Source organism: Piliocolobus tephrosceles, chromosome X (genome assembly GCF_002776525.5).
Source record: "Piliocolobus tephrosceles isolate RC106 chromosome X, ASM277652v3, whole genome shotgun sequence".
Classification (NCBI taxonomy): Eukaryota; Metazoa; Chordata; class Mammalia; order Primates; family Cercopithecidae; genus Piliocolobus; species Piliocolobus tephrosceles.
In genome coordinates, this window is record NC_045455.1 from 87425135 (window position 1) to 87449018 (window position 23884).

The 23884-nt window shown below is 40.6% G+C and overlaps 1 protein-coding gene across 3 annotated transcripts in view; it reads left to right on the forward strand.

Annotated features, from left to right (window-relative positions):
* Positions 1-23884, forward strand: part of FLT1 (fms related receptor tyrosine kinase 1) — a 196781-nt gene that overhangs the window by 25188 nt on the left and 147709 nt on the right. For all 3 annotated transcript variants that reach the window (XM_023208746.1, XM_023208747.1, XM_023208745.1), the window contains exons 2-3: positions 3111-3207; positions 3595-3818. In XM_023208746.1, coding sequence (XP_023064514.1) covers positions 3111-3207; positions 3595-3818 — 321 coding nt within the window. The remainder of the gene's footprint in view (positions 1-3110; positions 3208-3594; positions 3819-23884) is intronic.

A 23884-nucleotide genomic window follows, 5' to 3' on the forward strand; every position in this document is an offset into this window, starting at 1 on the left:
ATAAATAAATAAATAAATAAATAAATAAATAAATAAATAAATAAATAGCAGTTCTCTCAGCTGGGCTTTGGGTGGTTCTTTGAAGTTAGCGGTTTCCTCTGATGAGGGTCAGGAGTACTGGTGTTCTAGGTTGCTGATAAAGAAAGATTTATATGATCTGGAAACCAAGATGAAGGCAGTAGGATTTACTTCATGTCACAAACAGGGGAACTGCTTCTTTTCCTGGACAGGAGCGCTCAGCATCTCCAGACAGACCACAGAGATAACTACAAGTAATGCCAGAATTTTCCACAGGAAGCTTCGATGGATCTTTTCCAGCATATGAACAATTCCTCAATTAAATCCCCAGAGTTCCATGCCATAAAGAAGGGCAGAAACTCTTCTGGCGTAGAAGCTTCTCAGGGCTGGTGTTATCCATTGCTGGCTGTGGCTTTAGAAAAGCCTGGCGTTTCCACAGATCCCTGATTTCAGGCTACATGTTGCCTCAAGAAACTCATAAAGATGAGTGAAAATATGTTCTTAGGTACCTGGAGGGGTTGACTTGATCTAGGAGGTTATCTGATAGACCAATGGGATCCATATGAAATAGGGATTTTAATTTAGTTAATATTCAGCAATTTTATTTAGGAGTACTTTGATACCAGGATCTACTGTCTATAAAAGTTACTTTTAAGATACTAATTTCTGCTGGGCTCATGCCTGTAATCCCAACACTTTGGGAAGCTGAGGCGGGTGGATCACCTGAGGTCAGGAGTTCAAGACCAGCCTGGCAAACATGACAAAACCCCATCTCTACTAAAAATACAAAAAATTAGCCACACTGATGACACACATCTGTAGTCCCAGCTACTCAGGAGGCTGAGGCATGAGAATCACTTGAACCTGGCAGGCGGAGGTTGCAGAGTGAGCCAAGATCGCACCAAGGCACTCAAGCCTGGGAGAAAAAGTGAAACTCTGTCTCAAAAATAAAATAAAATAAAAATTTAAAGGATATTAATTTATATCGTCAGCAATACCAGAAAAGCACGTGTTAATTTAATATCTTTGAAATTATATACCCAGCAAAATATTCTGACAAGCAGGGGGAGGGGAAGTGATTCTCCTAGATGTTGATGACAGTGGGCATCTGCCACGTGCCAGGCAGCAAGCCACCCTCTTCCACAGCACAGCACTGAATGTACACACCCTGCCTGTGAGGTGGCTCGCAGGCTTTCCATTTCCACTCATGAGGAGCCTGAGGAGCAGCAAATTAAGTGATGCCAAGGTCATGCAGTCAGTAGGTGGAAAAGCTAAGCCTCAGACGCAGATCTTCTAACTGAATCCAGCTTTCTTTGAGATAGTCAAACCCAAGAGAAACGCTGGAGAGCACTGCTGGGCATAACCAGGTTATTTGACACACGCATCTCATCTCACAGATCTGTGACCTAATGGTAAAGCCTGCATGACCATTCACTTCGAGCTTCTACCTTTGCTTCCTCTGTTTAAACTGATTTTTTAAAGTAAAACTGTGTCCCGAGATTGATGCCAAATACTAAGTTTTCCTCCCTCCAAGAATATCTTTCTTCTCTCCTGCTAACTTATATTCCCGCCTAAGGAACGCTAATCCTGGGTCCCTCATCCCCTGCCTTTCGGAGGCATTGCAGCTGCCTGGGAAGAGGGGAGGAGGCTGGTGAAGAAGAGGGAGAAGGAGAAGAGAGAGTGAGGGATGAGAGGAGGAGGGAGGTGAGAGAGATCCTTACTGATAGTATTCTGATTGGTCAATAAGAGCTTCAAGGGAGGCTCAGCCTCTGTAGCACGTATGGTTCAAAAAATCATGAGGCTGTCTGTTAGGCTGTTCTTGCATTGCTGTAAAGAAGTATCTGAGGCTTGGTAATTTATTAAGAGGTATAATTGACTCACAGTTCTCCAGGCTGTACAAGCATGGTGCTAGCATCTGCTCGCCTTCTGGTGAGGCCTCAGGGAGCCCTTACTCATGTCAAAGGCAAAACAGGAGCAGGTGTATCACATGGTGACGGCAGGAACAAGAGAAGCGGGGAGGTGCCACACACTTTTAAATAATCAGATCTAAACGACAGCACCATGCCATGCATGAGGGATCCACCCCGTGACCCAAACACCTCCCACCAGGCCACACCTCCAGCACTGAGGATTATAATTCAACATCAGCACTGGACGGTCAGATCCAAGCTGTATCAGGCTGGGACTGTGAGAAATGGAAGGTCAGAGATCTCAAGGTCATCTAGTCCAATCTCTTTTTTACAGATAAGAGAGCTGAGATCTGGAAAGAGAGATGACTTGTCTAGGGTGACATAACTAGTCACTAAAAGGGACGTCATTATTGCATCACACAGAGATGTGTAGATTTTAAAGCACTTTCACCACCTCACTTCATTGCCTCACAACAGTCCTCTGTAAGATGTCTGTCGAATGTCACGTAAGCGTGCCAACAGTTCCCTTTTGACTGTACCACTATAGAGGGAACTCATAGATTATGTAAGACAAACCAAATGGCTTCTAAAACTGATTTCGATTCTAAAATTAGTTTTCCAAATGAGGAAACTGGTTCAGAAAGGGAAATGATTGACCAAAAATATCATTGCTCAACTAATGATTGCACTAAGTCCAGAGCCCAGGAAAATTTCTGTACTTTTTATTCAGAAAAAAAGATGAGACAGGCCTACAGGACTAGATGAGCCACACTGGAAAAAGTTCAGTATTGAAAATATATTTTGGATGACACTGACATTTATTCTTGAAAGTTTTTACTAAGTTATTAGATACTTGAATATTATAACAAGCTATATATTCTAATATAATTGCATTGAACCTATATGAATCCATTAACATTCTACATAAATAGGCTTTTGGATGTTATTTAGGTCATTTGGTATAAAAGGATATATAATATTTAAGAGCAAGGGTAGAGCTAGAAAAAAATTGTGAATTAAGAGAAATTTGTATTAGTGTATCTTTTGCTTATAAATTAAAGATGCAAGTACATTAAAGATGTAAATAAATTAAAAATGAAAAATTCACCTTTACAGAAAGATAACTAAAAAGAGGTAAGAAGGCAACTTATAAATAACACATTTTAAAAATTTGTTTTTCAGGATCTAGTTCAGGTTCAAAATTAAAAGGTCCTGAACTGAGTTTAAAAGGCACCCAGCACGTCACGCAAGCAGGCCAGACACTGCATCTCCAATGCAGGTAAGTGACTGTTGGTTTGGGAATAATCTAGTCGCCATGCCTAAGGCACAATCATTCCCTGGCAGAGTAAAAAGGTAGGGACCTCAGTGATCTCGTGTGATCTGCAAAGTGCAAACCATCCATCCAGCTTCCCATGAAAGGGGATTCATGGGGAAGGGAGAGCATTACCCACTCAAGGAAATGGGGGAAGGGATGCCCAGATAGTTCTGCGTCCTCATTCTGAGGACTGTTCTGCAGGTTTTCTGAATGTGTTGCTTTCCCGTAAAGAGGAAGATGACTATACTTAAGAGAGGACCTCCACTTCCTAATCAAATGAACACTTAGGAACTGGTGCTGAGCCCAGGGCCCAGCCATAAATATGTTTTGTTTTCTTATCTGTGACTGCAGGGGGGAAGCAGCCCATCAATGGTCTTTGCCTGAAACGGTGAGTAAGGAAAGCGAAAGGCTGAGCATAACTGAATCTGCCTGTGGAAGAAATGGCAAACAATTCTGCAGTACTTTGACTTTGAATGCAGCTCAAGCAAACCACACTGGCTTCTACAGCTGCAAATATCTAGCTGTACCTACTTCAAAGAAGGAAACAGAATCTGCAATCTATATATTTATTAGTGGTAAGACTTCCATTTTCTACATTCTGTTTGCTGTTGCTTTGCAATGAGTCATAAATCTACCCTGGTCCATTGGAAGGGTTGCTTTCCTAGTGAGTGTGAAAGAAACGGGTTAGGATAGAGATTCCATCCTAGTTGTAGACATTTTCATGAATGTCAATTTTAACCAGAATTGTCAAGGCCCGGTCAGTCACTTGTGTGCTCCACAAAGAGAGAGACTGGTCTGTATAGGTGACCTCTGTACCCACAGCTCCTAGCACATTATGTGGTCCATAGTTGGATGAATAAGTGAATAGAAGGATTTTAGTTCTATTTCTTAGTTATTGAGAAGCCCAGAATAGAATACATGATTTTCGTCATTTAACACAGCTGCATTCTCTTATATGTTGGAACTGTAAAATACGTTGTTTCTACTAATTAATAAACACAATGTTGCTGTTCTCTCGAATGCTATATAACGGGTTCCAATGGACAATGTTGTATATCTCATGTTCACTGAGGAACTACTACCATGACATGAGAACTGGCACTGACCAGGATACAGTGCAAAGGGCAAAGGGTAAAAATGAATCATGTTTGATCCATTTTTTATGGTACTCGTAAAAAAAATCATTTTCATTCATTCATAATTTTTATGATACTGTTTTTCCTTCCTTAGAGAATGAACAAATGAAGTAACATTCAAAGGGAAGAAATGCAAAATCTTTTAAGAAGTAGAAACTCACAGTAAAATCGGAACCCTGAGAAAGAATAATAAAAATGGCCTGTCACTTTCTTCTTCCTTGTTTAGTTCCAGTCAATTTTCACATCTTGAGGGGATTAAAGAAAAAGGCACACACACCAACAAGGCTGTAGAGAACACAAAGCACACAAACAAGGCTGTAGAGAACACGAAGCAATATTATTAGGCATTTCAGACACAGAATCAGGTTAAAAAAAAAAAAACAAAAACAAAAGAAAACAACCAACCATCAACTTCAATAGCTAAATATACATTGTAGGTCTACCTTCTGGTGAGTTCAAGAACTGGGTCTTTGCATTACAGGTAGTACAATAGAATTAATGTTTTAGTGAGGTAGTTTTTGTGGTTTTTTGTTTGCTTGTTTTGTTTTGTTTTGTTTGAGATGGAGTCTCGCTCTCTCACCCAGGCTGGAGTGCAATGGCACGATCTCAGCTCACTACAACCTCCGCCTCCCAGGTTCAAGCAATTCTCCTGCCTCAGCCTCCCGAGTAGCCAGGATTGCAGGAGTCAGCCACCACTCCCAGATAATTTTTTTATTTTTAGTAGAGACGGGGTTTCACCATGTTGGTCAGGCTGGTCTCGAACTCCTGACCTCAGGTGATCCACCTGCCTCGGCTTCCCAAAGTGTTGGGATTACAGGCATGAGCTACTGCACCTGGCCATGAGATTTTTTTCAATTTGTGAAATAAGGCAACTAGACAGTGTTTTCCCTGAGCATAACATGTACATATCCAGATTCAGGATTAGTCTTAGGAGACAGCAGAACAGTTGCCTGTTATTGACAGTAACCTCTTTGTAGCTGCCATCAGCCTGATTTTGACTGAGCCACTTTCATGTCCCCAATCCTCCAAATTCTGTTTTGACATTTTGCACTTGGTCGGCGGGTAGACAACTGTAAGGGACTAACCATCCAAGCAGTTTGCCATCAAGGGATGCAGTCAGCTCACTTCCACGTAAGAGCGGGAGGTAGGCCGGGGAACTTTGCTTGGGGAAGTCAGCCCACTTCTAAAGCAGGGATGAAAGGATGGCAGGCAAGAATAAGGAAGGGTGGAGAAGGTGCAGCATTAACAGCAGAGACTTTCAGAGAGGTACTTTTGCAGCTGAGGGGGAAAGAAAACATGCTTGATAGTGGTGGAAAAAGCCATATATTCAGCCATCTGTTCCCTTTCTCTAATTCCACATAGCATATTGTGTTCTTTCCGACATTTGTGGAGAAAGGAAAACACTGCAGTGAGTCACAGACTGCCCCTGTCTCTCTAGGGGAGAGGGAGAAAAATGTACTCATTCTAATATTTTCATAAAACTTTCTCCTATGGGTTTATCAGTCTGACTTGCAAATTAAACACTTAAATGAATAAAAAGAAAACCATCTGTTTTTGTTTTCTAACAAACAGTGTTCAGCTATTTTCACCTTTCACTCCTCAACTATTCAATAGACATCATGGCTTTATGGAGCCAGGAAGTACAAGCCTCTCCACTCAGTCCCCTACTATCACAAAGGAGAGACACTGCTACTTAGAATTAGTTCCATTTCAACTACACAACAGAGCAGATCTGGCAAACAATCATGACTTTGAGTGTCAAATTCATTGTTCATCTAAGCCCTGTGATGGCACAGTCCATGTCTGTCCTGGTTACTTTTATCTGCAATGTGCCTCCCTGGTAGAGAGCCTTGCACATACTAAGAAATCAGTAATACTTGCTAAAGGATTAAATGAATGGATTAACAGGTGCTGTGTGGAATACTATGTTAAAATTGACATTGAGGATAAATTCCAGGCTTAGTGGGAAAAAGTGCCATGATTGATTACTGACATCTCTTGTAAGACTGTGGGGGAGCAGTGGCCATTAGGTGATGTATTTATCATGTCTGCCTTCCTGTAATAGTCCACAACCATTCGCAGAAAATTACAAGTTCCAATATCATAAAACACTTGCGTAAATTTGCTAGACGTCAGGAAATTATCTATCACAAAGATTGTTTTTGGATAAGGAAGGATTGTGAAATGCATTGTATTTCATAGGTTATTATGGAATACACACATATACATACAAACATATACTATGAATATTATATGAGCTCATTGGAAAAATTGGTGTGATAATATTATGAGACTACTATTTTAAAATAGCACTGATACTAAAAGATGTTGGAATCAATAATGGTAACCATAGAAGAGCCTTCTGAATCTTGTTTGCTAATTAATTTAATCAGCAAATATTTAGGAAACAGTCTATGAGCCTGTAACTGTACAACTGTGAATAGTAACACCTATTTTGTTATTTGTTTCCTGGTAGGGTGATATTGGTCTCATAATCACACCTTATTAAAGTCCAAGATAGCTGTGATATAATCCGTTAAACAATCATAACTTTTCCGGGGACCCTAATATTTTATGTATCTCTCTTTTCATTATTTTATTAACTCTCTCTCTGAGAAAATTTGATCTTCTGCTTGCATTGTTACTGAACACTTCCATGACAGGTTTGTTTTAGTTCAGGAGCACAAAACTTATCTCTGATGACTCAGAGCATTGTCTCTGGCACTAACAAAACTCCAACCATTTCCTAATACACAGCTGTGATTATTCGCCAGATATTAGCTTGGTTATCATGTATTTATTATTGTTGAATATTTACTTTAGAATATGTTTGCGGGATTGCATCCCCAATAAGCATCTGCAGATTATTGGGATTTCATTTTATTTTTCTCTGAGGATGAGTAACCGCATTTTGACACGTCTTTTGAAAAGGTAGATTTGTAGTCTAATAGCATTTTAAGAACAAGAATCAGGAGTGTAGCTCTGTCTACATATCATGAAATCCAGCATGTAAATTATGAACAAACTATTACTTAGGCATTACTGATTGCCTGCTGTGTAACAGGCACCGTTCCCACCTGAGCACTGATTAGGATATAACCTCTGATATGTAATGCTCAGAAAAATCAATATCAGCACTTTGTCATTCCAGCTTGTGTAAATCCACCAAACCTCTAGCATAATGTATTAAATCAGTTTAAGTACCCAAGTAATTATATTTAACTACTTTACTTAATTACCGAATTATCTAGTAAATTCAAGTTTCCACTAATATAATAATTTCTTATCTTTGTTTCTTTTCGCTTAAACAAATGCTTGCATTTACTTTATGCCATTTAATCCTCACAACCATCCAATGAAGCATCATTCTCTTCATTTTACAAGCGAAGGACCAAGAATCCACTTCACATCAGGGCTCTGTGGGGAGTCATGGGAAAGTGCTAGCACTGGAATAAGGTAGTTAGCTTTTCCCTTCACATTCTCAGTGGCAGGAGGAGATCGGAAGGGGCAAGACTGAGGCAGGAAGGCCAGATAGGGGCCTGCTCTGTGCGTCAAAGCAGGTGGAAGGCGGTGTCCTGAGTTCACTTTGATTGTGGTGGGGAAGGAGAGTTAATAGAATTGGAGGATTCATTGGCCTTGGTTATCAGAGGTTTAGTGGCTGAGGGAAAGAGGGGAATCAATGTGACACTCAGAATCCTGGAAGGGGCCCCTTAATCCCACAGCCAGGTGGAGCTTTGCCACACTAAATTACATTGATGCAAAGGCACCATCATTATCATCATTTTCTTTGGATATACCCTTGGTATGGCTTTTGAATCATAACAGTGGAAAATATGGTATGCATTTGTAAAAATTGCTTTGTTAAAAATGAATTGAATATAGCTACAAAATACCAGGTCATAAACAAAAACAAATTACAAAGCACCTCCTAATTACAACAGAATACAATTCTTCTACTAATTTCTAGAAGAATAGTAATGTTGGGGCTATTTAGGAGAACCTCATCCCCTTGGAGAGAAAAAGGAGCACTTTTGCACTTCTTTTCTGACACTCTGGTCTACACAGGAAATTGGCTCTAGGTCAGCCTTTTCTCACAGTTAGAAGATTTCATTGAAAATATTATTGTAATGTATTAGTTATGACTGTAAAGTAAGAAAACTGACCAGACAAGTTTTTTAATGGCATCTCCAAAGTGTTTAACATTTGTCAGTATCTTTAATTTAGTTAGCAAGACCTTAAACTTAGGGTGTTGAGCTCCCGACACCCCACACCGTGAGGTTAGCTTATATCTCTCTCTCACCAGCCGTAAGCTTCTAGGGTCTCTTTAAACATAATATCTCCTCTTGAAAAATTATAATCGAAAAGCAAAAATGATGGGGGTGGGTGGATCCCTTCTAGTTCATCCCTGTAAAAGAAACTCATCTCTTCTCTTCTGTTTCTCTTTACTTGATTGTTTTCCTCTCTGACTCCATTAAAGTCAATGGGTTGGAGCATTTTTACAACAAATTTTTCCACAATTGATTTCCCCATATGCATAAAACTCATGAGATTTGCATAACAGCATAATTTGAGGTAGAAACATTATCGGATGCATTGGGTATATAAGTGAAAGCAGTAGAATTTCTAACAACTTAGATATTCTGGGAGAGAATAATAATTATGCTTTTATATAAATGTGTTTAGTGGGGGGAAAAAAAAGCTCTACCTGGCTGAGTGAGTAGAAATCCTACCAGTGCAGATATTCTGATTCTTTTTTTATTTTTATTTTTACTTTTATTTTTAATTTTTTTGAGACAGAGTCTTGCTCTCTCGCCCAGGCTGGAGTGCAGTGGCGATTCTGAGGAGGATGCAATGAACTCGTTTGTACTGAACTTCAGTTTTCCTTAAGAGCTTTTACTTAATTATCTCTGAGGAAAAGGGAGTTGGTATTTCTTCCATGTTATATATGAGAAAACAGCCTCAGTTACTTGCACGAGCTAGACAGAGCTCATACATTGAGAAGCCAGGATGAGGATCCAGCCAGGTTAAGGCTATTCCCCCTGCACTGGAGTTCCAGCTCTTGACATCAAACTATGAATTAGTTGTTGTTTTAACTGTTAAGAATATAGATTATATAGTTATTAAAATTTTTTAACCTTGAATTTAATTTTTTTCTTTTGAGGAAAAATTTACTAAGTTGAGCAGGGCTTGTTAAAATGTGCCTCCAAATTCATTAATGGGCTATGGAATCAAATGAATGGATTGCAACCTGCATTAAAAAAAAAAAAAAAAAAAAAAAAAAAAGCTGGGAGCTGGGGCAACCACCCGTAGTCTCAGCTATTTAGGAGGCTGGGGCAAGAGGATCACTTGAGCCCAGGATTTGAGGCTGCAGTGAACTGTGATTGCACCTGTAAATAGCCACTGTACTCCAGCCTGGACAACATAGTGAGACCCTGTCTCAAAACAGAAAAACCAACCCAGGATAGAAAAGAAAATATCCAAGTAAATTGCAAAGAGTAAGGGTAAGTGTTGTTTAGTAAAACTATTTTTGTTTCAATTTTATACGCGCATATATTCATTTTACCCGCATAAATGTAAAGTACATATGTGCGCGTGTGTGTGTTTAATGGGTCTGACATAAAATGTATTTCTTATTATGAAAGTTAGCATAATAAGTTTAAAAATTACCAGGGTAGGCCATAGCTATTATTTAGGTAAGCAGTGCCAGTTGTAAGCACTGTGATTTTTTTGGGGTGCTGGGGGCGTGGAAGGGCACACCAGTACTGAAACAGAGGCCTGGAGAAAATGTGGCTGTGGAAAGAAGCTCTCTCCTTAAGCTGATTTGGGTCCACTGCTTTTGGTGGCTCCGTGCAATCCACTCATTTCATTCCTGAACTGAGTTTTCCCACTCGGAGGCTTGGCCCAGGAGTTTCCACCGGCAGGAATCTGTCTGCAGATGTTGATGACATACCTACCCCACACAAGGCCCTGTTGTTTGTTCTGTGGGAGACATAAAAGGCAAAGTCACAGAATCCTGTAATTGTGAAGTCCCTCAGTTACTTTCTAGGACCGTGGCTCACAGATTTGTGAGTATTTTTTAAAGCACAAGTTTTATTTTTTGAAGAATAACTATTGTTCCAAAGTGGGTCTCTAAGGAGTGAAGAGGGCTCTGTTAATAGCCCCTAATGGGGAGCGCTATTCTTGTTCTGTGAGGCGTGGCTGTTGCTCCAACACTGCCTGCCTTTAGATCCCTTCCCAGATCTGACACAATTTGGCACGCACAGGAGGCTCAGTCAACACTGCCCAGCTGGGTGATGGTTGGGCAGATGGTGTTTGTTGCCCAATCTGCCAGACTGGTATGGCAAGTCCAATAAACATCTCCATGGAACCAGCAGGGACATCAACAGAGTAGCAATCTGCAGGCTTCATCGCCTAGCCTCGCTGCCTCCACTTTCCCCCTGTGGGGACCAGAAGGACCCTTGTAAGGTGGGAATGCACCAGGAACGTGGTCCCTTCATCCCCAGACCAAAAGGAGGTGTTCATGCTTTCATGCAGGTCAGCACTGTGATGGGCAGAGAGCAGCACATGGCTGAACAGATTGCCAAAGCTTCAAAAATATGTCAATGGAATCACTGTCATAATTTCATGAGATAAACTTTAAAGAGAAAGTATTGTTTATATTCATCAAAATTCTCCTCCGAGGGAAAATAAGCAAAAACAGTTTACACTTTGCAGGAAGAAAACAAGAAAGCTCCCAAAATAAAACCCAAACTCATAGCCACATTAGTTGGTTGAATTTTTTAGGCATAGATTTCTTAGGAAATCTATGACATTATCTAGTGTTGCTTGGTTAATGTCTAGAGTCTTCTCTGGTTTTAAATTTCTGTTTTCCACATAGCCTCATTCTCTCCTCCCCCTGCCCATCCAAAGAGCTTCCCTCCCTTACTCATCTCACCTCTATCCCTAACATGTGGTTCCTTCCATGTATTTTCTGAAATGTGTGTTTCTTCTACCACTAATATTCCAGTAGGAACTGGTTTCCAAAGTTTTCATCAGGAATTGTCTAGGGTTCCTACCATAGAGTCACTTGAGTCCCTGCATTGCCAGGAGGCCACAAATGCAGACAGGTTGGGTGATGGATCCTGTTTTTCCTCTCACATCCCTACTGGATGCATTTGCTCAGGAGACTAGTGAACATGTTGGGGTGAACAAAGGTGGGACTCTCAGTCTCTGGATGACATGTCTGGAAACCCAAGTGAGATTCCTAGAATGTCAGCAACCTGAGACTGATATGCATCTGCAGAATTGTCCTTCAAATTCTCTAAAGAATTCCTAGGAATTTTCTGGCCCATCTGCACACATCTTCATCAAAAACCTAGTACAAGGTCAGGTTTTGCTGGATTTATTTTTTCATTTTGATGAAGACGTGAAAGACGAGAAACAGATATTTCTAGGGTTTAAAATACACACTGATGATGTTGTTGTTTGCAATCGCAGATTTTTTCTTGGGAATTAGACCCCTCTACATCCTGACTGTGCACTCCCTCTAGGGCTGAAGTATGAAGGAGATTATTCATTCTGTCCATCACTGGCAGACAGCTGATTGGGACCACATGGCGAGAGTTTAGAGAACAGTAACTTAACTCTTAACCATTTTCTTTTCCAGCTATGTGAAAATTGGATGGAAGACATTCTTGATATCTTTAAGCCCTGCCATGTCACATTTTCCTTCTAAAAACATTTCTGTCAATAAACACCAAGGGAGTTTGACTATAGAAGACCCTGACATGTGATTGGGACAGAAGACACTCATGTTGGTAGACTTGTTGGCAGTCAGGAACAAATGCATCTTCTCTCCTTGGCCCCTGCCCCAGACCATGTATTCTCCTAGGATGTCCTAGGAATTTCCTCCTTATCACTTGGTGTGTGGACGTGTAAAATGTTCAGGCCATTCCCTCAGAGAGAAAACAATTTCTGGGGCTCTCTAAAATCCATACCAGAAAAAAATTTCACGTGCCATCTCTCTAGAGCCACATTGCTAAGATTTACTAGCAAAAATGCAGTTATACATTGTCAGGCATTTAGTAGAACTATATAAGTACTCAAAAAGAATCAGAATGAACGTAGTCCTGAATAAGCTACTTGGACACAACTTAAGACTTTGAAAAGTTGATGGCTGTGGTGGAATTATTAAATCTAAAGATGGGCTGGGTGTGGTGGCCCATGCCTGTAATCCCAGTACTTTGGGAGGCTGAAGTGGGCAGATGACTTGGGGTCAGGAGTTCAAGATCAGCCTGACTGACATGGTGAAACCCCATCTCTACTAAAAGTACAAAAAAAATTAGCTGGGTGTGGTGGCGCATGTGTATAGTCCCAGCTACTCGGGAGGCTGAGACAGGAGAATCGCTTGAATCTAGGAGGTGGAGGTTGCAGTGAGCCAAGATTGCGCCACTGCCCTCCAGCCTGGGTGACAGAGCAAGGCTCTGTCTCAAAAAGAAAAAGAAAGAAAAGAAAAGAAAAGAAATCTAAAGATGGTAATGAAGTCCAAAGGCAATAAAACTGACCGTATTCTCTCATTTTTTCCCCTACAATCAAGAAGTGCAAAAAACAATGGATCAAAACTTTATGGTTTTAAGGATTTTAAAAAATCTCCCTCAAGTGATCTTTTAAGAAAAATAAGCAAGGGACTTTTTCAGAAGAAATCCCCTTAAGCTGAAAAGGCTTTACGTTTCTGGCATTTCATAACTTTAACAATGATAATGAAATGCTTGCCTTGCTTGGAGATGAGGAGGTGACCTGTTTTTATCTTTATGGTCCTTCCAGTTCTAATATTCTACAGTTTTTCCTTTAACTATTGAAAATATTTGTTGTGTGTCATTTGATGTATTTTTGCTGAATTATGTTGGCTAGCTGATTGTGTTGTTCAAAATAGGTAGCTTACTAAAGCAGTAAACACCCCTCCCTTCCTTCCTTCCTTCATCAAATATCAATTAATAAGCTACAGTTGAAACAACATGATCCAGGCTTCAGACTGGTTTCAAATCCCTGTTCGGATACTCACTAGTTCTTTGACTTTGGACAAATTACTTAATAAGGAGAATGGTTAACATTTAGGTGGATATTAATCCATGCTGGGTGCCATCCTAAGCACTTTGCATTCGTTAACAGATTTTATCCTCACAACAATCCTGTGAAGTAGGGCTCTCATTTTAAAAATTAGATGTGTGTGCGTGTATGTGTGTGTGTATGATTTTTTTTTTCCTAGAGCAGTTTCAGGTTGACAGCAAAATTGAGAGGAAGATACAGAGATTTCCTAAATACCCCTTGTCCCCACATACATTGTCTTCATTATCAACATTCCCCACCAGAGTGGCACATTTGTTTCAATTAATGAACCTACAGTGAGACATCATAATCACCGGAGTACAAAGTTGACATGAGGGCTCACCCTTGGTGTTGGACATTCTATGGGTTTGGAGAAACATACAATGACATGTATCCACTTACAGTACCATACAGAGTATTTTCACTGCCTGAAAATCCTCTGTGCTCTACTAAGTCACCCTTTCCTTAATCCCAACCCCTGGCAAACACCTATCCTTATCTTCTTTTTTTTTTTTTTTTTTTGAGATGGAGTCTCATCCTGTTGCCCAGGCTGGAGTGCAATGGCACAATCTCACCTCACTGCAACCTCTGCCTCCTGGGTTCAAACGGTTCTTCTGCCTCAGCCTCCCAAGTAGCTGGGATTACAGGTGCCCACCAACACACCCAGCTAATTTTTGTATTTTTAGTAGAGACGGGGTTTCACCATGTTGGCCAGGCTGGTCTTGAGCTCCTGACCTCGTTCGTGATCCACCTGCCTCGGCCTCCCAAAGTGCTGAGATAACAGGTGTGAGCCACCGCGCCCGGCCGGCAAACACTTATCTTTCTTACTGTTTCCATAGTTTTGCCTTTTCCAGAATTCATGTAGTTGGAATCATACAGTATGTAGCCTTTTCAGATTGGCTTCTTTCATTTAGTAATATGCATTTAAAGTTCCTCCATGTCTTTCCATGGCTTAATATCTAATTTCTTTTTATTGCTGAATAATATTCCATCATATAAATATGTTTATATTCATAGTTTATATATTTTTATATTCATTACATAATTATATTCATAGTTTATCTACCCATTCACCTACCAAAGGACATCTTGACTGCTTCCAAGTTTTAGCAGTAATGAATAAAGCTGCTATAAACATCCCTGTGCAGGTTTTGTGTGGATCTGATTCTTCAGATCCTTTGGGCAAATACCAAGGAGCATGATTGCTCAATTTTCGGGCAGTTGAATGGCTAGTTTTGTAAGAAACTGCCAAACCATCTTCCAAAGTGGCTGTCTCCTGTTGCATTCCCACCAGTAGCAAATGACAATTCCTATCACTCTGCCTCCTTGCCAACATGTGCTGTTGGCAGTGTTTTGGATTTTGACTGCTCTAATAAGTACGTAATGGTCTCTCATTGTTATTTTAGTTTGCATTTTCCCAATGACATGAAGTGGAGCACCTTTTCATGTGCTTATTTGTGGTCTGTATGTCTTCTTTGGTGAAATGACCCATTTTAAACAGGGTTGTTTGTTTTCTTACTGATGAGTTTTAAGAATTCTTTGTATGTTTTGGAAAACAATTCTTTTTCAGCTGTATCTTTTGCAAATATTTTCTCCCAATCTGTGCCCTGTCTTCTCATTCTCTTGATGTTGTCTTTTGCAGAGCAGGAGTTTTTAATTTTAATGAAATCCAGCTTATCAATTCTTTTGTAGATCATGCCTTTAGTGTTGCATCTAAAAAGCCATTGTCATACCGAAGTTCATCTAGGTTTTCTCCGGTAATATTCTAGGAGTTTTATAGTTTTGCATTTTACATTTAGGTCTCTATGATCCATTTTGAGTTGATTTTTCTAAAGAGTGTAAGGTCTAAACTCATTTTTTGTTCGTTTGGTTGTTTGTATGCAGATGTCCAGTTTTTCAGCACCATTTATTGACAAGATGATTTTTGCTCCTTTGTCAAAGATCAGTTGATTGTATTTACGTGAGCCTATTTCTGGGCTCTATATTCTGTTCCACTGACCTACTTGTATATTCTTTTGCCAATATCACACTGTCTTGATTAGTATAGCTTTGTAGTAAGTCTTGAAGTTAGGTAGTGTCAGCCTTCCAACTTTGTTCTTCTCCTTCAATATTGTGTTGGCTATTCTGGGTCTTTTGCCTCTGCATATAAACTTTAGGATCAGTTTGTCCATATCCACAAAGTAACTTCTGGGATTTTGATTGGGATTGCATTGCATCTGCAGATCAAGTTGGGAAGAACTGACATTTTAACAATATTGAATCTTTTTATACGAGATGAAATATCTCTCCATTTATTTAGTTCTTCTTCAGTTTTGTTCATCATAGTTTTGTAGTTTTCATCATATGTATAGATTCTTATACATATTTTGATAGATTTATGTTTAGGTATTTCATTTTTGGGGGTGCTAATGCAAATGGTATTGTGTTTTTCATTTCAGTTCCACTTGTTTTCATTGCTGGTATATAGGAAAGCAACTGACTTTTGAATTTAACTTTGTGTCCTGCAAGTGCTATAGTTTCTTACTAGTTCTGGGGGTATTTTTGTTGAGTCTTTTTGATTTTCTGTACAGATGATCACATCATCTGTGAACAAAGGCAATTTTGTTTTTTCTTTTCCTGTCTGTATACCTTTTATTTCTCTTTCTTGTCTTATTGCATTAGTTAAGACTTCCAGTGTGATGTTGGAAAGTAGTAGTGAGAGAGAACATCTTTGCCTTGATCGTCATATTAGTGGGAAATTATTATCATAGTCGTCTCCATTTATTTATCAGAATGGGTAAGTAACTTATTCAAGGTTATATAACTAGTGCATGGCAGAGATGGCAGCAAAGTTCTTGCTTGTAACCACCTCCCATAGTCAAGAGTGTATATGTGCAAAACATTTAGGACAGTGTTTGGTGTATAGTATGCAGTATATAAGTGTTTTTTATTATTAATACTACCACTCATTATTACCATTTTTTGAGCTTGGTTTTCTCAACTGTAAAATGAGAAGAGTATTACTTCGGGGGCTATTAGGAGACTAAACAAGATAATATAGACTGCCTAACACTTAAGAGGCAGCAGTGATCAGTACTAATCCCTATGTGTGAAAAACACTGTGCCAGACAGAGTAGGAAGTACAAAGATGATACCCACAACTTTTAGGGGGCCTCCAGTTTGGTGGGTCAAAGAAAATGAGTTACAATTAATCGTACTGCAAAGCATGATGGGAAAAGAACAGTAAAAGGGTTGTAGACAGGGAGTGCTCTGCCTGGGACATTCCACCATTCCCCACTCCCCCCACCCAGCTCTTCTGTAACAGCTCACTCTTCCTCATTTTTCAGGTCTCAAGTTAAATATCACCCCTCTGGGAAGCACCCTAGGCCCTCCCAAACTCGGGATGGTGCTCCTACTGACCTTTCACACAGGACTCACCTCTCACAAGCTCTAAGGACAGGACTGAGTCCATCCTGCTTACCATGATAGCCCCCGGACCCAACACAGGGTATAGTACACAGAAGGTGCTCAGTAAGTCTTTGTTAAATGAAAGAAACATGGGATTTTTAAGACTTACCTGACTTCCTTGACTTTAAAAAGGAAATTGAGGGAACACTGAGAAAATGAGACAAATGTGGGGGTCAAAATCACATCCTGTGACTAAATCATAATCCTCAAATTTTCCAACAGACTAGAGTGGTGAACAGGGATTAGCAAAATGAGATTTAGCAGGAATACATATAAAGGCCTGTATTTGGCTTGCAAAACCCACTATCTACCCTAATACTGGATGGGGGAAGCCATGACTGAGACAGCACACATGCAAAAGACTTCAGACTTTCAGTTGACTCCATATTTACCAAGAGAATGTATCCAATCTTGGGATACATTAAGAAATATGTAGCACCCAGCCAGGCATGGTGGCTCACGCCTGTAGTCCCAGCGCTTGGGGAGTTCAAGGCAGGTGGCTCACTTAAAGTCAAGAGTTTGAGACCAGCCTGACCAACATGGTGAAACCCCATCTCTACTAAAAATACAAAATTAGCCAGGCGTGGTGGCACATGCCTGTAATCCCAGCTCCTTGGGAGGCTGAGGCAGGAGAATCGCTTGAACCCGGGAGGTAAAGGTTTCAGTGAGCTGAGATGACACCATTGCCAGACTCCAGTCTGGGCAACAAGAGCAAAACTGTCAGAAAGAAAGAAAGAGAGAAAGAGAGAAAGAGAGAAGGAGAGAAGGAGAGAAGGAGAGGGAGAGAGAGAGAGAGAGAGAAAGAGAGAAAGAGAGAAAGAAAGAAAGAAAGAAAGAAATCTATAGCGCCCAGAATAAAGGTGGTGCGAGACTTGGGTGGTGCCAGACTTACTGTTTAGTTTACACCTCAAGAGGGACATTAAAACTAGGAATTTCAAGCAAATTATTAATCCCTTTACACTTCATTGTCATTATCTTTAAAATTGGTGCCTGCCTTATAGGGTTGTGGGCATTGAATAATTTGATGATTTTGTTATTTTCATTGGCAAGGAGCAATTGAAAGGACTGAAATATTTAATCTAAAAATATAAAGAACTGGGTGGGAAAATAGGAGACATGAGTGACAGTCTCCAAAGTTCTCTTATGTGAAAAAGAGATTAAGCTTCATCTTTATAATCCTAGATGGCAGAACAACTATCTAAGAATTTCAGCTTGACTTAAGGAAACACTTTCCGACATGCAAAGCTGTCCCAAAGTGGAAGGAATGCCTTGGGAGTGGTTAGTCCCCATGCATCCAGGAGGCAGACACTCATTTGATGGGACCAGATCAGATGAGGCCTCGGGACCTTTCCACTGCTGGGATTCATTAAGCACCTGGTGTAGGTCACTATCATTTATTGATGTCTGGCCCAGACTTGTTATTAATACATACATCATCTCATTTCATCCTCGAAACAACCCAATAAGAGAAATTCCTTTACAGAAAAGTTAGAGAAATTCAATACCATGTTTAAGGCCGCATACTTCTGAAATTATCCAATCAAAGCTTTGGGCTCAAGTCTGGCTGACTCCAAAGCCCCTGGTCTTTCTAACGTGTCCTTGCCTGGGCTCCCACCCCAACTCCCTCAGACCTTTGTGTGCGTTATAAAATGAGAGAGAAGGGACAGGAGTGCATGCAGGGTTGCAAACTGGAAGTATGCAGGCTGGATTCTGCGGGCACACATGTTTTGATTGGCAGGCACAGCACTTTTGGCTGCCAATGCTTAATAGCTAGAAGAGTTCATGTAAAAATTTCATTTCCTACTTGTCTTTAAAAACTGGAAACACTAGCCACACTGGCCCGTATTTCCACTTGGCAACAATGGACTGCAGCAAGCAGGGACGGCCCCCTTCATACACGGACTCACGTTCCCTGCTGCCACCACGCCTCCTGTCCCACCTCCAGTTCCTCCACTCGTGTGCCTGGCCCCCAGAGGGATGTCAGTGTGCTACTGCCACTGTGAACATTTCAAATGAATGCATAATAAATTGTGAGTTTAGGAACAGGAAAGTGCCTGTCCCACATTCCAGGTGAGGAGGCTGAGCCCTAGAGAGTCCCGTGGTGGCACGGGTCATCAGTGCAGCACTTCGACACAGCCGGACTCCTTCCTCCCCTCAACTGCCTGCCCCCTACCCCGACCCCCTGCACATAGCTATGCTGATGGAATGCATCGGGGCTGTGCTCTCGGAAAATCCACAGTCCCCAGTGTCCCCACTGGAGAGGGGAATGATCAGGCATCCTTTGCACCTGAGAGGGAATTTCCTCCCCAGGCTCCAGAAAACAGGGCTTGCTCTGGTGTGACTGTTGGTTCTTTTTTTATTTTTTTATTTTTTTGAGACGAAGTCTCGCTCTGTCACCCAGGCTGGAGTAGAGTGGCGCGATCTCGGCTCACTGCAACCTCTGCCTCCCAGGTTCAAGCGATTCTCCCACCTCAGCCTCCCAAGTAGCTGGGACTACAGGCGCCTGCCGCCACACCCAGCTAATTTTTTGTATTTTAGTAGAGATGGGGTTTCACCGCCTTGCCCAGGCTGGTCTCGAACTCCTGAGCTCAGGCAATCCTCCCACCTCGGCCTCCCAAAGTGCTAGGATTACAGGCGTGAGCCACCATGCCTGGCCAACTGTTGGTTCTGAGAGGGTCCTCACCATCTCCTAAAAAGTCCCCAGCACCTTACAGCTGAGCGCTAAGCAGAGGATCTGATGACTCAGGCTTGGTTTACATGGTGAGACTTCATCCGTCTATTGCTTTCCATTTCTAGTCCTGTCAGAAGGCTCCATGTTACTCCTGTTTCTGGGCCCTCATTTCTCTCCCACTGAGTGTGAATATTTGAAGATATAATTGTCATGCTTGAGTCATTCAGGAGTCTCGGGGCCAGATTTTGGTGTGGTGGAGGGAGGCTAGCCTCGGATCAGGAAGCATGAATTCAGTTTTTGCTCAGCCATTAATCGTATTCCTGTGCTTGTGGAAAGGTCTCTCCTGTCTGGGCCTCAGTCTTCTCATCTGTAACATGATAGGCAGTATTAGGGCATCTTAAAAGTCCTTTGACAGTTTTATAATGTTACGATTCAGAGGCAGAGCTGGGAATAAATAATAGGACTTGGGACATGGCCAAAAATCTTAGCAGTAGAAGAAAGATTTATAGTAATCCACTAGAGTTCCTTGCCTTTGCTTTTTCTCTTCGTTTCCCTCCCTCTCTCTTTCCTTCTTTTCTCCCTCTCTCCCTCCCTTCCTCCCTTTTTCCCTTCTCCCTTTCTCTTTTTCTTCTTTTCTTTTCTTCTGAGATGTCTCAGAAGATCAAGATGAAGATCTCTGACTGAGGTCAGTCATGTGGTTAACAGAACCTAGAAACCGCCAGCCAGCTTAGTGTGAAAACCCAGAGAGTGCAGAAAGCTGAGACCTTAATCTTACAGTCCATCAAGCTTCAATCTAGCCAGCATTCCACTCTCACTGAGATCTTCAACTCACTTACTCAGATCTTAGCTGTAAATTTTTAAAATGAGGTCCCTACTTCCCTTCAAGGCAGGTATTAGTACTTTTTCGTCTAATCAACATGAACACTCGTGTGTGAGGTGTGTGTGTGTCTGCTCAGCTAGACTCTGAGGACTTGAGTCCAGGGACTGTCCGTGTGCACAGTGCTGGATACATAATACGTCCTGATTTCACCTTTCTTTCTTGCTTCATCTTATATCTTCTCCGTAAACATCTGTTGACAGTGTGCCATGTGTCCGCCTCTGCTGGACATCAGATTGAGGGGATTGGTTATCCTGATCCCCTGCCGCTAGACACCCACATTCCAAAGAGCATTCCAGGGGGCTTAGGCGAAGCCAGAGGAAGGAGAAAAGGAACCGCCACTCCTGTTCTCTCCTTTCTAACTCTTCTCCTTTACTCTGCTCTTGCTATTCAATCTGCTGTTATAAGTGAGGCAGTGCAAAAAAAAAAAAAAAAAAAAAAAAAACAACCAATGTCTTTCCTCGGTGGAAAGGCGGGTAGTAGGCAAAGAGCTCCTTTTTAGAAAGAGGCATTTCTTATTTTTTTTAATCACACAAATAATACATTTTTAAATGTTTCATTTCAGAATGGCATCTTGAGTCTGAAACACAATGACTTTTCTCTAAGTTTACCCTGCTCAAATAGAAATATTTGTGTAACATGTAAGTACCTGTCTGTACGGCAGAAACTAGCAACTGATTTTCTGATATTCCTAAGCCAGTCTCAGTGAGATTTTTCATTACCTTTGAATTTGTATATGAATCCACCAAATGTGGCGACAGTTGTTATATTTTTAGCTGATAAATTATAGTTGAGGTTTTTATGCTATTCATTTGGGTAATCAGGATAGCTTACTAGGAGATATTAAACTGCACATTCCATGTGGACCGTAACACCCACCCACACCAGGCAAGTATTCCCACATGTGTGAAGGCAGAGACGTTCCATTATGCTACCTGCCCACCAGGGGCTGCCAACAAGGAACTGAAGGACATTTTTTTTTGTTAGAGACAGGGTCTTGCTCTGTCGCCCAGGCCGGAGTGCAGTGACACTGCAGTCTTGAATTCCTGGGCTTCGATTGATCCTCCTATCTTAGCCTCCAGAGTAACTGGGACTATAGGTGTGTAGCTAATTTTTAAAAATTTTTGTAGACACGGGGTCTCACTGTGTCACCCAGGCTGATCGCAAACTCCTAGCCTCAAGTAATCTTTCTGTCTTGGCCTCCCAAACTGCTGGAATTATAAATGTGAGCCACCGCGCCCAACCTTGAAAGACATATTTAAAATCATGATGATTCTATCACAGAGGAACATTTTATTTTTTGCGAGTGGCCCAAACTGGATGCAGGAGGGGAGTGGGAGAGAAATGCTGCAAAGACTCATAAGGTGAGGAGTTTACCCTGGGAGATCTCTGGGAACCATTCCAGCTCAGCCAGCTCAGGAAACAGTGGATCATCATTTCTAAGAAAGAGACTAAACCTCTGTTTTAGTTCAAAATAAGTTTTACTGAGATATAATTTACATTCCACACCTATTTAAAGTGATGATTCAGTGGTTTGTAGCATATTGACAGATATATGCAACCATCATCACCACAGTCAATTTTAGAACATTTCATTGTCTCAAAATAAACTCCGTAGGTTTTAGCTATCACCCCTTATCCCCCCATATCTCCCTAACCCGAAACAACCACTAATCTACTTTGTGTTCCCATAGATTTGTCTCTTATGGGTATTTTATATAAATAGAATACATAATTTGTACTCTTTTGTGACTAATTTATTTCATTCAGCATATTTTTGAGGTTCTTTCATGTTGTATCATGTATCAGCACTTGATTTCTTTCTATTTCTGAATAATATTCCATTGTATGGACATATCACATTTTAGCTATCCATTAATCAACTGATGGACATTTGAGTTGCTTCTACCTTTTGCCTATTATGAATAGTGCCACAGTAAACATTTGCGTACAAGCTTTTGTGTGGACGTAAGTTTTCATTCTCTTGGGTAGATACCTAGGGGTGGAATTGCTGGGTCATATGGTAATGCTATGTTTAACCGTTTGAGGAACTGCCAGACTGCTTTCCAAAGTGGGTGCACTACTTCACATTCCCACCAGCAGTGGATGAGAGTTCTAGTTGCTCCACATCCTTGCCAACACTTGTAATTATGTCTTTTTTATTATAGCCATTTTAGTGGGTATGCAGCGAATCTCATAGTGGTTTTGATTGGTATTTCTATGATGGCTTATGATGTTAAGTATCTTATCATTTGCTTATTCACTGCTTGTTTATCTTCTTTGGGAAATGTCAATTCAGATCCTTTTCCCATTTTTAATCAGCTTCTCTTTATTATTGAGTTGTAAGAGTTCCTCAACTTTTTATTATTTCATAAAATTGTATATTATATTTTATATGTTCTAGAGATATAATATATAGATACATAATATATCTAGATTTTTATGTATCCTAAACATATAAGTATATAGGTTATATATGTGGATTTTAAAAATCTATTTGAGACATATAAAAATATATTTTATACATTCTCAATTTAAGTCCCTTATGAGATATATAATTTGCAAATGTTTTCTCCCATTCTACAGGTTATCTTTTCACTTTCTACACAGTATTCTTTGAAGCATGCCAATTTTAAATTTTGATAAAGTTCAGTTTATTTCTTCTTATGTTACCTGTGCTTTTGGTATCATATATAAGGATCCAATGCCATATTTGAGATCATGAAGATTTACCTCTGGTTTCTTCTAAGAATATTATATTAGGCCAGGTGTGGTGGCTCATGCCTGCAGTCTCAGCACTTTGGGAGACCGGGGCAGGAGGGCTGCTTGAGCCCAGGAATTCGAGACCAGCCCTGGCAACATAGTGAAACCCTCATCTCTACAAAAAAATTTTTTAAAAAATTAGCTGGGTGTGGTGGCACATTCCTATAGTCTGAGCTACTCAGGAGGTTGAGGTAGGGGCATCACTTGCGCCTGGGATATTGAGGTTGCAGTGAGCCATGGTCATGTCACTGCACTTCAGCCTAGACAAAGTGAGACCCTGTTGCAAATATATATATACAATATATTATATATTATATTATATAACTATAAAATATATTTTTTATAGTTAGCAATTTTGGGTTAATATTTGTATATGGTGTGATATAAGAGTCCAACTCCATTCTTTTGCATTTGGAGTTGTTCCAGCAATATTTGTTGAAAAGATTGTTCTTTCCCCACTGAATGGTCTCCTTGAATATCAAGTAGCCATAGACACATGGGTTTATCTCTGGACTCTCAATTCTATTCCATTGATCCATTGTGCCAGCACCACACTGTCTTGATCATTACAGTTTTCATTTGAAATCAAGAAATGTGGAGTACAGTCTTCCAAGATTGTTTTTGCTTTTCAAGATGGTTTTGTCTATTCTGGGTCTCATGCAA